Genomic DNA, 14,700 nt, shown 5'->3' on the forward strand with positions numbered 1-14,700 from the left:
ATAAAGAAGTATAACTCTGCATTGTCTGCAGTGTTTATTCCTCTGTAAAAAAAAAAAAAAAAAAAAATCGGGACTCACCTGCCCATCCTGGTACTGTTTGGTCAACCAGCCTTTCTTGAAATTCAAAAGGTCGGGCTGAAGATAAAATCAGAATAAAATTAGTATATTAAACGCAGAGCATTACCCATAAGCCCCTGAGATTTCCTTTCTGTTTGAGGGTTATGTTCAGTTAGCGCTACAATGAGAGGAACATTCTTTCAGGTATGTTAGCTGTTCGTGTGTGTTCACCAACATAAATATGTTTGTAAGCTAACCCCTCTGCTTCACACAAGACTATTCTTGTATAGCACCCAACTACAGATGCTTCATTCAGGGGGGGGGGGGGGGGGGAGGGGATGTGGATGAGTTCGGTCTCTTGAGCACAACAAAGCCTACAAACCTTCTTTCTGTCATCCAGCTTCATTGCCGGAGTCTGCTCATGTTCTCTGTACGAGTGTCACCTCAGCCTCTTATACACTGGAGCCGGTCATATGACTGACACCAGAATAACTCCTGCTCCCAAATATACTGAAATACACTGAGGATCGTGGTCTGGGGGGGGGGCTGTCAATTCTAAAATATTTTCTCTTCTCCATCCGTTAACCCTCCGTATGGTTTAGGCTCAGATTTAGGATTTAAATAAAGACGGGGCCCAAATGCACAGACGTTTCCAAGGGCGCCTGTGTGCACAGCACGCCAGCTATTTGCGAGGCACAGTCTGAGCTAGACATGCCAAACATATCTTTGCATAAAGTAAGAAGCCCATCGTCAAATAAAGAGACCCAACTATTGTGCGTTCCCTCTACTCCATATGACAGATGGGTGGACAGCTGTGGCCACATTTTATGGAGCAGAGGACCAATAGAGTGCGCGCAGGGGGTGGAATGCATGTTAGTGGGACAAGGCTTGGGGTCACATGGTACTCGCTGCCTCACCGTCATTGAGGACTCTGTGGATCGGCGATCCAGGGATTTTGCCCTTCGGTATTGTGACATAGGGGAGACAGAAACATCTGGAATAGAAGCCATCCCAGTCTCATCCTGTAACGAGAGAGCCAGAGAGGTAAGAGACGGCTTAATGGAATGGAACTACTGGCATGGAACAAGAGACAAAAGGGCCTGGTATTGAGATGCAATTCCAGGGACCTATTACAAATCAGAAGTCCTATACGACAAGCTGCACCAACTGCAGCCTTCCGGCCGCAAGAATACGGCACTAACGCCTAACCCCCATGCTTAGTGCAGAACTGCAACTGAAAATGGCGCGCTCTGTGCAAACACACAAAATAGGTCGCAACACTGGCTGCACACCCATGACCAGATTCGCTTACACGCACCCGCTGCTGCCGCCCAGTAACCCCATTCGGCCAGAGGGAAAAGACAAAGCAGAAACCGTCAGTAAGTACTTTAAGATGTTTATGCAGATCATGTGCGTTTCCTAAAAAGCTCAAGATGCTTCAACATTCGGATTTGAGCGCAACGCAGGATCAGGCCCAAAATGCACCTGGGTTCTCAGTTAATGTCAGGGATTATAGGACTGCCATTATGGAAAGGACTCTAAAAGGTAAAATTCATGCTCAGTCCTTCAAAAGGCAAAGACTATTTCCCACAGAAACAGCAGCATCAACTGCGCCAGACTTAAAGAGAAACTAAAATGAGTCTGCGTGTCAGTATGTACTGTCGGCATAAACCATATAAGGCTCTAACAACAGCTCTCACGAGAAGGGAGGTTTAACATGGCAGCCATTGAAAGCTCTACTCTACATGGAGAGTTCTAGTGACACAAGGAAAGGAAGAGTAAATTCTTCTAATACATGAGGGTGGCTTTGTCTCCAAAAACTGTATATACACGGTCTTCAAAAGCGAGAGCCATATCATGTGATGGGAGACCCTCTCCGCTCCAATCCCACCGGTGGTTCCAGGATGCTGCTTTTTCTAGTTGGAGGACTAGTGGCCAATGGCTGTGGCGTTACACCACCCAAGATGTCTCCATCAGGTGCACCCGGTAAGCAGGGGAAGGCCAGTGGGCAAGCAGCCCATAGCGATTACAATAAATAAATCCAAAATTGGGAAGCTGCAAATATCCCAGCAAGCGCTATACAACGTCCTCCGTCCTGCAGCAGAGAAGGAAACGTGGCTTACGCCAAACAGGCGCTGAAATGCAGGCATCGCCTACTTCCCCAAATACGGTGACACGCCAACTTCTCTTTAAACTAAGGGTAAAACATTATTGGAGGTTAAGGTCTTCTCTCTCAGCTCTTACCACAAATTAATCTAAAAAAAAGGTCTTTACCCGTTTCCGAGGGAAGGTGCGCTTCTCGCTGCGGCCTTGCCGGGCCTCACTGCTGGGAGCCGCAGAAGAGCTGGTCTCCATGTGTTCCGCCTTCTCGATATCCAGAGCTTCAAACTTCTCGATGACCAAAGAGCGTCTGAGACACAGAACGGGAGGAAAAAGGAGAGTGGAGCTAAGACCACAGACGAACCGAGAACAGGGAAATACACATCATCAGGCAGAATACAACGTAAAAAAAAGAAACATAGAACCCGCTCCTTCAGGTCACCATTCCCAGATAGAAAGCGTATTAAAGCGACTGCAACGCCAACAAATAAGACAAGATCGCGTACCTTATCCCTGACACAGAACAGTCACTATAAAGCTACTTCACATACACCGGGATCATTTAAAATTGTCTGAGCGATAGGATCCATTCTCTGTCTTCCTTCAGAGGACATTAGCTCAGCTGAGCCGGATGCAAGGGATAAATGGCGGAGATTTAGCAGGGTGACTTCTGGATGGGTCTGTACATTATTTTAACCCAACTTCATGTTTTTACCTGCTCTGGTATGTCTTCCTGCATGGATAAACTAAATCAATTCACCGCAGGGAAAACAATGTTACAGGGCTAGTGTACATTTGCCCTCTGTGTTGATGGCACACTGTTTTATTGGTTGGTGTTGCTAGCATTTTAAATAAACGCCATAAAAATGATCATCCACCACCTTTATATGGTATTTGCAATAGCAATAAAAACGCTTTATGAGGAGGTTCGGTTGTTTGACTGTATATTAATAGTGCTCATAAACAATGCATTATAAGTCAACATCTTATTCTGTACATAAACGCCGATAAAGCTCAGCTGGCACTGAATAAATATAAACATGGTAAAACAACTTGCTTTATTAACTAGAGCAACCCAATATCTTTGTTTAAAAATCAGCTGCCACTAACAGGGTGCAAGGACTCTCCCCTCTACCCCCGTAGCCAGTTCTATAATAAAAATCCATTTTGTTAACTACTTTTAATTGGCACTGGTGAGGGGTGTGACTTGAAGGACCAATCACAAGCCGCAATCCCTTGACTGCAGTGTGTGATTGGTACTTTGGCTCACATCCCTGTGGCGGTTTTCGTCTGGGGCTATAAGAAAATCTGAAGAGCCCCCAGGATAAAACAGCCCTCAGAGCTCAGGTCCGGGGAGCCCTCTGTACGATCATGGCTGCCTCCAATGTAGGTATGGCAGCCGGGCCTACCGCCCAATAGAATACACTCTGCACCAAATAAAACTTAAACAGATGAAAAGACAAAAGTGCAAAGTTGTAACTTCAATCATCATTATCGAAGGTCAGCTGTGGGGTGTTTTCAATTTAGGGAAAAACTTCAAAGGAGGACTTTAAAAAGTAAAAAATTGTGAAAGTGTTTCAGTTTATAGAAAGTAATGCTGAAGTCTTTGAAGGAGAGTTCTGTTCTGAAGATGATTCGGTCATCTGTACTTAATGAGCCCCAAAATTATGACTATTTTTTTTTTTCAAGAACTGGAGAAGTCCATAAAGAAATGTGTGACTTTTGCAGGCCGGTGCTAAGTCCTTAGCCGATATAACTGCAGTGTCCCCACTTCCTGAGTGATCAGCGGTTATACACACTTTATGCAGCAGGGGATTTTTGCCAGTTGTTCCGAGTTAACAAGATCACAAGGTAGTTCAATCAAGCAGCTGTCTCTTCTCTGCAAACGTTTTGATCTCGCATAGTTATGAGCCATTAAATCCACGTCTGCTCCTGGGCTCTGGAGCCGCTTATTAAACAATTGCAAATTCCTTGCGGAGTAAAAAGCTGCGCTTTGCGAAATACTGGGCAGACTGTCGCACAGTATGGGCAGCGAGGAGCGTCATGGAGAAACCTATATTGGCATTTAACGGGAAAGGATTTTGAGGGACCACCTACGCGGTGATTTTTTATCTGTCCCCCCGGTTAAGTGGTCTTTTTACCTGTAGAATAAAAATGGAAGCCCCCCCACTAAATCTGCAGCCATTCTGGCCAGACAGGAAGGCTCTCACCGTTCAGCAGTCATAAAGCAGGTGGGTGGGCTCAATCAGTGAGGTCAGCTGGCGTGCGTACGCATTCACAGATTGCAGTCATTGTCTGCTGGATTTTTAATGCAATTTAATCAATCACTGCTATTATGAAAGGTCAATTGCATCAATCTTGGTTGTGTTTGGTCTAGAACCACCACACTGGCTTACACAATCACCAAGTTTATTGTCAATTTGGGACAGTCTTACTCTATCGGACATGATGAAATCATTGGATTATTCGTCAGATTTGAGAAGGGTATTAAAGTTACTAAACAGTTTCATTTTTGTCTTTTCATTTTCAACTTAACGCACTTTGAAATATACACCAGAAAAATCTAAACAGCATTTCTTCTATGACTTTAAAAGTATCCAATGTCATTTAACACAAAGCAAACATACATTTACTGTTACCCATAGCAACCAATGTATATGACTTGCATCAAAGCTAGCACAATGCATAACTACAGGTGCCAATAATTAAAACGTGTTCTGATCTTGGCACATATATAGCCCCAAAAACAAACAGGATGACGGATAGAGATTAACTGGTTCATAACTGGCACCCATGTGATCCGATCACACCACACCCAAACACCAAGAGTCAAGAGCTGCCCAATATGGCCAAAATGTGTGCCGCCATATTGGAAAAAGTCATATCTCTCAATGCTCAGGCCACGTGGCGTCACCAGCCCAAAAAATGGACAGCGTTAGTCTAACTAAACAAGAGGAAGGAAATCATCTAACGGGTTGCTATGGGTTACAGCACATGTACTATTTGTACCATGGCATTAAATACACCCAATACCACAGGTTAACTTTCAAGTACTTTGTATTGCCAGTAAAAGTGAACCGCCCTCCCAGGCAGGCAAAGGAGTTAAAAATCAGAGTCAGCGGAAGAGACAACAGATTTTCAGAGGGGGGAGGAAAATAAATAAAACTTTTGTTTTTCCTAGGACAGAAAGTCACATCTCTTGTCTCATACACTCGGACACTAAGAGGAGATGTCTGCGAAGCGGGCTCAGAAAAGATGGCCACCTCGCGCAGCAGCACAGCAGGAGGAGGAGGTGAAGAGCAACAAGACCTGGAAACAGAATAAGGCTGGAAAATGAGTGTACTGAACCAGGAAAACAAGGGGTAAAACAAAAAATAATAAAAATCAATAAATCATAAATTATCAGTGAAATCAACAATCAAAGGGTTCATCATGAATAAATCACCCAAACGGATCAAACACATCTAATGAGCATTATTGGCAGAGATTGTCATTAGTCTGGACGCTAGATCCTGTCATTACACAGGCGACGCCAATGAGCGGCAGCGGATTTATATCACCTGTCTTGCTGAGAGACGCCAGACCAGAGGATATGGGTGCACACCCAGTCGCAGCGAAGGCAGCCATTTTGTGGGCACAACCAGTGTTTATGAGAATTCATCAGCCTATCACTTCACTAGTTACCAATGAGACACTCTCTGTCTCATGCCTCAATGTAGTCACCAGTCCCTAAGCCAACTTCTGGTATGGCCTCCAAAAGGGCTACCTCCACTGTGCTCAGGTGATGTGGCCCATTAAAGAGGTCTAAAGCAGATCATGTGATCTTTTCCGTGCCAGGCAAACATCATTACAGGGTAAATGTTTGGCATCAGTGGTAATAAAGCATGATGGGTAAGAAAATAGATCATTTTGATTGGCCCATCATGAGACAGATTGTACAGCCACACTTAAGCTGTATACTCCTCAGTAGCTCAGGTAACATTTAGAGCTTACAGTGTTCAGAAAACAGCAGGATGACAGTTTTGGCTGATTCAGTCATACAAAATAATAGATTGCAGTAGTGTGGTAGAGATACAGTAAGTGCCTTAATACTTCAGGGCAGTTTTGCAAATGTTTAATTGAAGTATTTCAAGACATTTATTTTACTTTTAAACTTCTGGCACGGAAAAAAAAACTCAGATGAGAAAATGTTATTAAAGCAGATGGAAAGCAGATACTGTACAGAGCAGGGGATGTGCCGTGCAGATTCCATCCCCAGAACACTCCCGAGCATTGGGGCTCCCAGGCCGAACAGAATTTAGCTTCAGTTGCCCTTGAAGGGAAACATATAATTGGCGCTTTATAACATACTTAGGTAAGCTGTGGTTCTTCAATAGTTACAGAGCTACAGCTATGGGCATGCTGGGATTTGTGGTTCCACAACTGCTGGCGGGGCCGATGGTTGCTTCATTTTGCTCTATGACATACTGAACTCCCCCAGCCACAACACTACACACTGGCCCAGACAAAATGTGACCTTGTGGTGACAGATTCCCCATCTCCCCCTCGCACACCCCGTTCCATGTGATAGACATTATCATCTACTGAAGGACAATGCTATGTCCTAATTAACTTGGCTCAGACACACACGGTGTCAGTCAATAGAGACACAATGGTACCAGCAATCATGTTGCTGCTTGTCACATAATTTGTCCGGGTCAGCTATTTAGCTCAAACTGCACTACTTCCTCTTCTACTAATAACCCACTGCACTAGAATACCGCCCGGACAAGGAGGAAAGTGTTAAATTACATACACTCGGTGGGTTGGTGACAGACAGCGAAAGGCTTAGTTTATATAATATAGTGGCTTTCAAAGAGTGCATCACAAGTGGTAGAGAGGAGTCTATGGACATGACAGAACACCCTCACCATATAGTGGTGGATGACAGAAATCCACAAGAGCTGGGAGGAGAATGAGGCTAGCACATGGGATTCCTAAACCTGCTATAGCTGTTCCAAGGGTGCCCCTCAAGTCATAGATTCGTACATTAGAGCACACACAGCAGTAACATTTATTAGGTGTGAAGCAGTGTACCAGTCACCCAACCTGAAGTAGCAAGTGGCATAGACATTTAGGATTCAATGGCCGCAATTCAATTCAAAGCGATGCTGAATAGCCCTTGAGAGGGAGCTCCCGGAGTGATTCAATTCAGCGCGATGTTAAGTCGGAGAATGACGGTTCTCGCAACTTAACCTGGGTGTTTAGACGCGAGAACTGGCATTCTCAGACTAAAGTGCCGGCCGCAAGGCTTTTAGCACCTTGCTAAGCCAGCAAATAGCCGTACGGCCGGCACTTTAGTCAGATTTCTCCATGCACCCTCGGGAGGGTGCGAGAAGAAATCCTTTAGTCAGACCAAACATCGCTCTGAATTGAATAGTTCCAGGAGCTCCCTCCCAGGGCTATTCAGCATTGCTTTGAATAGAATCGCAGCCAAAGTAAGATAGGCTTTAGAGTGTTAATATCTCCTTATTGGACTGGTTAGTGGGTTAGTTAGACGTTCATATCTCCAGATGGGACTGGTTAGTTGGTTAGTTAGGCGTTCATATCTCCAGAAGGGACTGGTTAGTGAGTTAGTTAGGCATTCATATCTCCAGATGTGACTGGTTAGTGAGTTAGTTAGGCATTCATATCTCCAGAAGGGACTGGTTAGTGAGTTAGTTAGGCATTCATATCTCCAGATGTGACTGGTTAGTGAGTTAGTTATTCATTCATATCTCCAGAAGGGACTGGTTAGTGGGTTAGTAGAGACCGTTTGAGCCCTTGGAAGGCAGTGGAGAGTTATTTCATGCAGTTCTGTACAACTTCAAGGAGGTTCTTATCCGCTGGTCAGAGTCTGCAGGTACACATGTACTGGACCCCTCATCAGCAAGTCAGGTGGCGCATACACAGTTATTTAGCCACAGGCCTATATTTAGCTGTTCATTCAGCTCTACAAAGAAATTACATTTTATAAAACCCCACTTCCTAATTTACCTTCCGATTATGTCCTGCCATTGCTGGCATATACATTTACAGCAGAGATCCACATATACTGTATAATAGCAGTAATAAGGACATCGTTATAAGTGACGCTTCCTGATATTAATTAGGGCTTTCTGTTGGTCACACAGGCTGGGATACAGTCTGGGATACAGGGCCTGAGACTGCAGGAGGTACCAAAAACAAGGGAATGCCTGATGATAATCCCATGTAAGATCAATTATTGGGTGTGGTATTAAATGTCAACATTCCAAATGTCAATGTTGAAATTTACCATGTCGACAGGAGAAAGTCAACATACAGGGTTTTGTTTTTTGTTTTTTTTATAGCACTACCATAGCAAGAACACAAAAATGAACGGTCGACATTCTGGTGTCTACATGTTAAATGTCGACATGAGCTTAGACATTTTACTTGTTGACCTAATGTCCATGTTGACATTCAGACTGGAATTGCAATTATAAGCAGGCATGATTGTCACTGGCCTGTGCACTAAGCCAGGAGAAGTCAGAATACATCCAGCTGCTTGGCCTGCACACCAGACAGCCAGGGCACTGCATTTGTCCACTGTTGGGTCCCCTGTTATTCTTGTGCCGAGCATGTGTGGCCAGCTGAATGCTGGAGAGCCATTGGTTGCCTAGTTCTCTCTCTTTAGACCCCCTCCTTTATGTACTCCACCCCTACAAAGAGGAACTGACAGGTTCCCTGGTCAAAAGTGATCACCTGCTGGTCTGCACTGAGCAAGAGGTCTGCCGCTGTCCCATGAAAAGGGGGTGGGAGGGGAGTACATAGAGAAGGATGTGGTTGACCAGAAGTGTACAACTCTTTATGGGTAAACAAATTGTACTTTACTTTTTTTATTTTTACAGGACAAAAACACACAGAGCCATTATCTTGGGTAACGTAGAAACTAATAATAGGTATCGTAGAAAAGTAACCATGTAGATATTACTTAACATTACAAAGGAAGCTAAAGATTCCACAGCATGATAACTTCCTGGTCACCACAAAAAGCATCCAAAATATTAAAAATATATTTGAAGTTAAAGGTTTCAAAGTAGGTATGTCACATTTCATTCCAGTCCTACAGCTGCTCCCACTCCCCAGCGCATTTCAGTCCCCAGAACGGCTGATATTTACAGTAAGATTATTCAGGAGAAATCTGCATGGAGAACTCACCTTCTTTGCTGGCCAAATAGACGTGCCACTTCATCCCTCCCTGGGCTCCGTGCCCGGGTATTCTGTTCCAGCCGCTTCCGCTCTTCCTGGAAGATTTCTCGGTGTGTGATTCTGCGGGCTCGGGGGACATCGGCTAGGGCGGCATATTCTCGGTTGCCAATGTAGAGAGGGCCGGGGGGCGCACTCTCAACCTGCTGCGTTTCCTGCTGCTGGCAGTGGTCGTTACCTGGGGGAGGAAAGGGGTCTTGTTCCTGGTCGAGTGCATTGTAGACACTATACCTGCTGGGTGCGTTGGGGGTGGAAGGCGAGGGTGGGGCTTGTGGGGTCTGCTCCTCTGTCTTTAAGTCTTTAGTCTTCTCTAATGAGAAATAGCCGCTTTCCACTCGAGTCTTGCGTCCGCCGTCAACGCGGTCTCCATTCACCATGGCACTATCTGGAAGGTAACGGTACAACGAGGTTCAATGACACTCTGCAGGATGTCAGGGTGACGAAGCATCTGTTATTTTTGGTCGCTCCTCAAAGAGGTGGGAGAAAAAATAAGCCATGTTTTAGCTACCATAATACCTGCAAGTACATGCAACCGCATATGGCGCCGATGGGGGCTTGTGGCTAATTGAATCTGTCCCTATAAGTAGCAACCTCCACTATATAGCCACTATACAAGTAAAACCTGATGAATTTCCATCAGTTCCAAAAAACAAACAAACAAAAAAAAAAAACTTATTAAACTATAGGTATTCCTCATCAGAGGACTTCAGCGTCAGTCCAATGACAAGCCGCACATAACCATCTCATCCTTTCATACAGAATGCCCACACACTGAATAGTCAGCATGGCCAAAGGAACTAAACAGGCAAGCCCCACCTGTCCCCGAAAGCGGACAACCCCTAGAACACAATGGTTCTTGGTTCAAAAAAAACCGGAATCTTCATCTTTTATCTGCAAACCAATTGTGTACTATCAACAAAAATGATATATATTTTTCTTACAACCCATAACATTCAATTCATTTTATTGATAAACAATAACACATTACAGTACATAAAGAGACTGAAAGTAGTTCAGAACCTCTGTCCTAGTCAGCGGGGCTCATGTCCTACTTTACCTTCCGCATTAAACGTACCGCCTTTGCTGTCCGGCATGGGCTCACTCGGGGAGGAGGGCATTTGGACCGGGCTCTGGTTGGGACTACTGCTGCCGCTACTGCTGTTCTGACTGTCTTTGCCCTTCGCCTCCTCCTGCCAGAGGGTGGATTTGGTGGCTGGAACCTTTTCTGCATTGGGGATTCCGGTGCTGGTTGCTGCCATTTTGGCTGGTCCAGGTTCCTGATATTCAGAGAGGGGCCATGACAATCAAATGATCGTAACAGAGAGATAAATTCCAATCATTGAACAGTTCGGCTAATATGGAGAAGAGACTGCGAGTGTAACATAAAAGGACAACCTACATAAAACAGTACCATTAAAATGCTGAAACAATTACAGTATGCAATAGAAAACTTGCATTGTATGCAGGTGCACTGTCTACATACACGTAATCTCTGAGTAATTCGGTATCTAATAAAATAATAACTAATAATCCCTCCAATCAAAAAAAGTAAAAACCACATAACTCTCTTGGCAAGACATAAAGTACCAACCAATCAGCTCCTAAGTGTTATTTTACAGGCTGTGTTTAAAAAATGACAGTTAGGAGTTGATTGGTTGGTACTTTATTCCCATCCACTATTTCTCTGCAAGGCTTAGTACATCTGCCCCATTGTATCTCATGGCCGCTATACCTCACTTATACTGGTTCTCCGGCCTTTGAACTCACCACCATTTTAGATACAAGACAAAGTTTTTTGGGTCAATACGGTTTTCCTTCAATTTAAAAAAGTAAATAACCAAGTTAATAAAATCAGATTTATTTTAATTTTACTTTAAATTGTGTAAATGAAATGGCTCTCTGCTGTACAACCGGGAGAAAACCAGATATCCCATATTACTTGCATACATTAACACGAGCGAGCAACGGCAAAAAACTGCTCCATCGGCCAAAGACTCCCATGAAACAAGTGCCTCTTGCGCCCTAATGATTCAAGAACGGTATAACTCTGTTACATAAAACTATACATAACAGCTTTTTTTTTTTCCCTTTAGCGATCACTGCTACAACATAATAGATCTGTATAAGCTCCAACGCTAGTACTGGTCAGGGCTGGAACACACACAGGCTCAGTGACTGCAGTATAAATGCAGAGAGCAGCCATGCTGTTGTAGCCCACTGTCAGTTCTGAGACACAATACTGCAAGTCATCACTCCGTCTGTCCCCCATGTTTGCGCGGTTTGCTGTCCCTTCTGTGGCACGAGTCTCCCGAGACATGTAACCAAACTGGCGCCTCGGCGATCCCACACAGCACAAGGGAGTCAGATGGGATGAGTCAGGCAACAGAAGGCCTATTGCCCTGTATAGTAAGTACATAAGGCTGGGCACAGAGATCCTCTCTGACATGACTGGCTGCTAGTGGGGACTGTTGGAATTCCACAGCAGCTCCCCTACTCTGCCACCCATGTTATTCGGGAGAATGAATGGAGTCCAGGTCCCTGTGCTCTACCTTGCACTTCCTTAGATCCTTACCTGCTGCAATAACTACACTGACCTGTGAGGCTCACACTACAGACTCTCTTCACCCACTCGGGTGTGGGAAAAGATATAACATTTTGTTAAACATGTAACATCGCAGAGAGACCGGGTTACCTGCGGCGTGGGAGGTTCCACTTTCCTCTTCTTTTTCTGATTCTGCTTGTTGGTCTTTGGATAGACGACCAGCATTTCCAGCCACCTGGGGGAAGCGGAGGCAGCACACTTAGATGCGTAGTCGTAGAGGCATTTTCCCCACATTAGTCTCCAAGATAACCCAATGTTATTATATAAAACAGTGAGTAGCATTTTATCAGGGCCACAACACGAGCAACTGGACCCATTCACACCTATGTATTATTCACGCAACACCTAAAAAGCGCATAGTGCGCAGGATTAATGGTTCCCCTATGGGCTCATCCTTGTGGCGTACAGAAATGTTTATTAGGAAAGTTTGTGCACACATCACTGCTAATGCCAAGTCTAAACCGATGTTATTAAGTCACGTTTCATCAAACTAACAGCAAAGTGATCAAGACTGAAGCAACAAAAAAAGATACATATCTCAGGGGAGGCGATTAAATTCATTGCGATGAGAATAGCGCCAGGATGTTGGTCCCGGTGCTATTCAATTCACTGCGATGTTAGACCGATTAAAGGATTTTTTCTTGCACCCTCCTGAGGGTGTGTGGATAAACCCAACTAAAGTGCCGGCCGCGAGGCTGTTTTGGCGGCTTAGAGCGGCACTATCAGCCTCGCGGCCGGCACTTTATTCGGAGAACGCAGGTTTTGTGACTAAACACCCTGCTTAAGTCGTGAGAACCGACATTCTCCGACTTAAGTGCTTCTATTCAGACTTCTCATTGCTGTGAATTGGAATAGCTCTGGGCCCAGCATTCCGGCGATATCCACATAGCAATGAATTGAATCACCCCCATTGTTTACAAAAACATTTTTACTAATCTCGATCTCTGATTTTACACAACAATTAACCTAAAATACAATTTGGCTTAGGCTGGTGCAGCACCTGTGTTTTAGGAGTGGGTCATTCCTGCTATAAATGCTCAGGGAAAGTTTAGGAGCTGTTCTATTCATCTACTAGGGAAACCGCTGCTTTCATGTATCTAGAGGTCTTTACCAGTGTTTCAGATGGTAAGCAGCCACCATGCCGACATTCAAATTGCCGACAACAGAATGTAGAAAGCTGTGTCGACATGGCTGAAATGTCGACACGAAACAGGTTGACATCTGGAAAATGACGTCATGGTCACTATGTTGACATGTGAAGTGTCGACATACTGCAGAATGACGACATTAGGGTTAGGCTGCAGAAGCCGTTTTATATTATACCAATGGACCTGAATTGCAGCACATAACGTCTCTCGGAGGCGAGACACCTACATGTAGCATTTGGGAGAGACTGAAGCTATGACAACGGTGTGCCATCAATAGCACCTCCACACACTTTACTAATCAGGAATATATAAAAAAAAAAAAACAGGGACCTGAAAAGTAAAATGTTGCTTCCAAAATGTAAAAGTGTCGGCAGCCTTATGCAAAAGGGCAACTGATCCAGATCACAGTAGTATAAACAAAAGTCTCAGGAGCTCATCGGAGCAGAGTTATGGTCCTGGGGAAAGATATTTCTCCTACACCAGTGTTGGCTAACCTTGACACTCCAGCTGTTATGGAACTACATAACCCAGCATGCACTGCTACAGTTTTGCTATTAGGGCATGCTAAAACTGTGGCAGGGCATGCTGGGATATATACTTCCACAACAGCTGGAGTGTCAAGGTTAGCCAACACTGTCCTACACGCTTCCTGCCCGTAACCACATTGCACAGTATTGCAGTCATGGCAAGTATACATACGTGCAATCAGGGGAGGCACTTAAAATATGTAGGCCTATATGTGACTGCATGGTAGTCATGTACAAGATCCATAAACTATAGACTCAATCATCAATGCAAAAAGGCAGAACCAGCACAGGCTTCTCATTCAAATAATACGAATTATTAGATTGAGGAGCTACTGCACCATACACCCAGCAATTGGTACAGTACAACGCACTTAGCATGGAGGCAAGTGTAAGCAGTATATATACAAGGAAGTCCACCAAAATGGGTTGGGAACGGGATCCCGACGGCCAGGATGTCAACTGTCAGAACACAGACAGCGGCATCCCAACGGATTTTGGGAAGTATTTTAACCCAAATCATAACCCTTACCCTAACCCTCCTCTCCCACAGCCTAACCCTAACTGTCCCAACCCACAGCTTAAACCTAATTCTCCCCTCCCACAACCTAACCATAACTCTTCCCATAGTGCCTAATCCACCCACAAGCTAACCCTAACCCTTCTCCTAGTGTCTAACCCTCACCCTTCCCCTAATGTCTAACCCTCCTCTCCCACAGCCTAACCATTCCCCTAGTGTCTAAACCTCCTCTCCCACAGCCTAACCCTTGCCCTAGTGTCTAACCCTCCTCTCCCCCAGCCTAACCATTCCCCTAGTGTCTAACCCTCCTCTCCCACAGCCTAACCCTTCTCCTAGTGTCTAACCCTCCTCTCCCACAGCCTAACCCTTGCCCTAGTGTCTAACCGTCCTCTCCCACAGCCTAACCCTAGCCCTAGTGTCAAACCCTTCTCTCCCACAGCCTAACCCTTGCCCTAGTGTCTAACCCTCCTCTCCTACAGCCTAAACCTAGTGTCTAACCCT

At 44.9% G+C, this 14,700-nt stretch overlaps 1 protein-coding gene across 4 annotated transcripts in view; it reads right to left on the reverse strand.

The window, feature by feature from the left end:
- The window catches only part of MPRIP (myosin phosphatase Rho interacting protein), a 144,120-nt gene that overhangs the window by 33,436 nt on the left and 95,984 nt on the right, over window positions 1–14,700 (reverse strand). For 3 of the 4 annotated variants that reach the window (XM_088448142.1, XM_088448145.1, XM_088448144.1), the window contains exons 5-10: window positions 12,098–12,182; window positions 10,463–10,682; window positions 9,637–9,790; window positions 2,332–2,467; window positions 975–1,079; window positions 79–135 (exon numbers count right to left, since the gene is read on the reverse strand). In XM_088448142.1, coding sequence (XP_088304268.1) covers window positions 79–135; window positions 975–1,079; window positions 2,332–2,467; window positions 9,637–9,790; window positions 10,463–10,682; window positions 12,098–12,182 — 757 coding nt within the window. The remainder of the gene's footprint in view (window positions 1–78; window positions 136–974; window positions 1,080–2,331; window positions 2,468–9,636; window positions 9,791–10,462; window positions 10,683–12,097; window positions 12,183–14,700) is intronic. The other variant, XM_088448143.1, reaches the window with a different exon arrangement.

The sequence above is a fragment of the Taudactylus pleione genome, unplaced genomic scaffold (assembly GCF_031769625.1).
Source record: "Taudactylus pleione unplaced genomic scaffold, aTauple2 ptg000451l, whole genome shotgun sequence".
Lineage (NCBI taxonomy): Eukaryota > Metazoa > Chordata > Amphibia > Anura > Myobatrachidae > Taudactylus > Taudactylus pleione.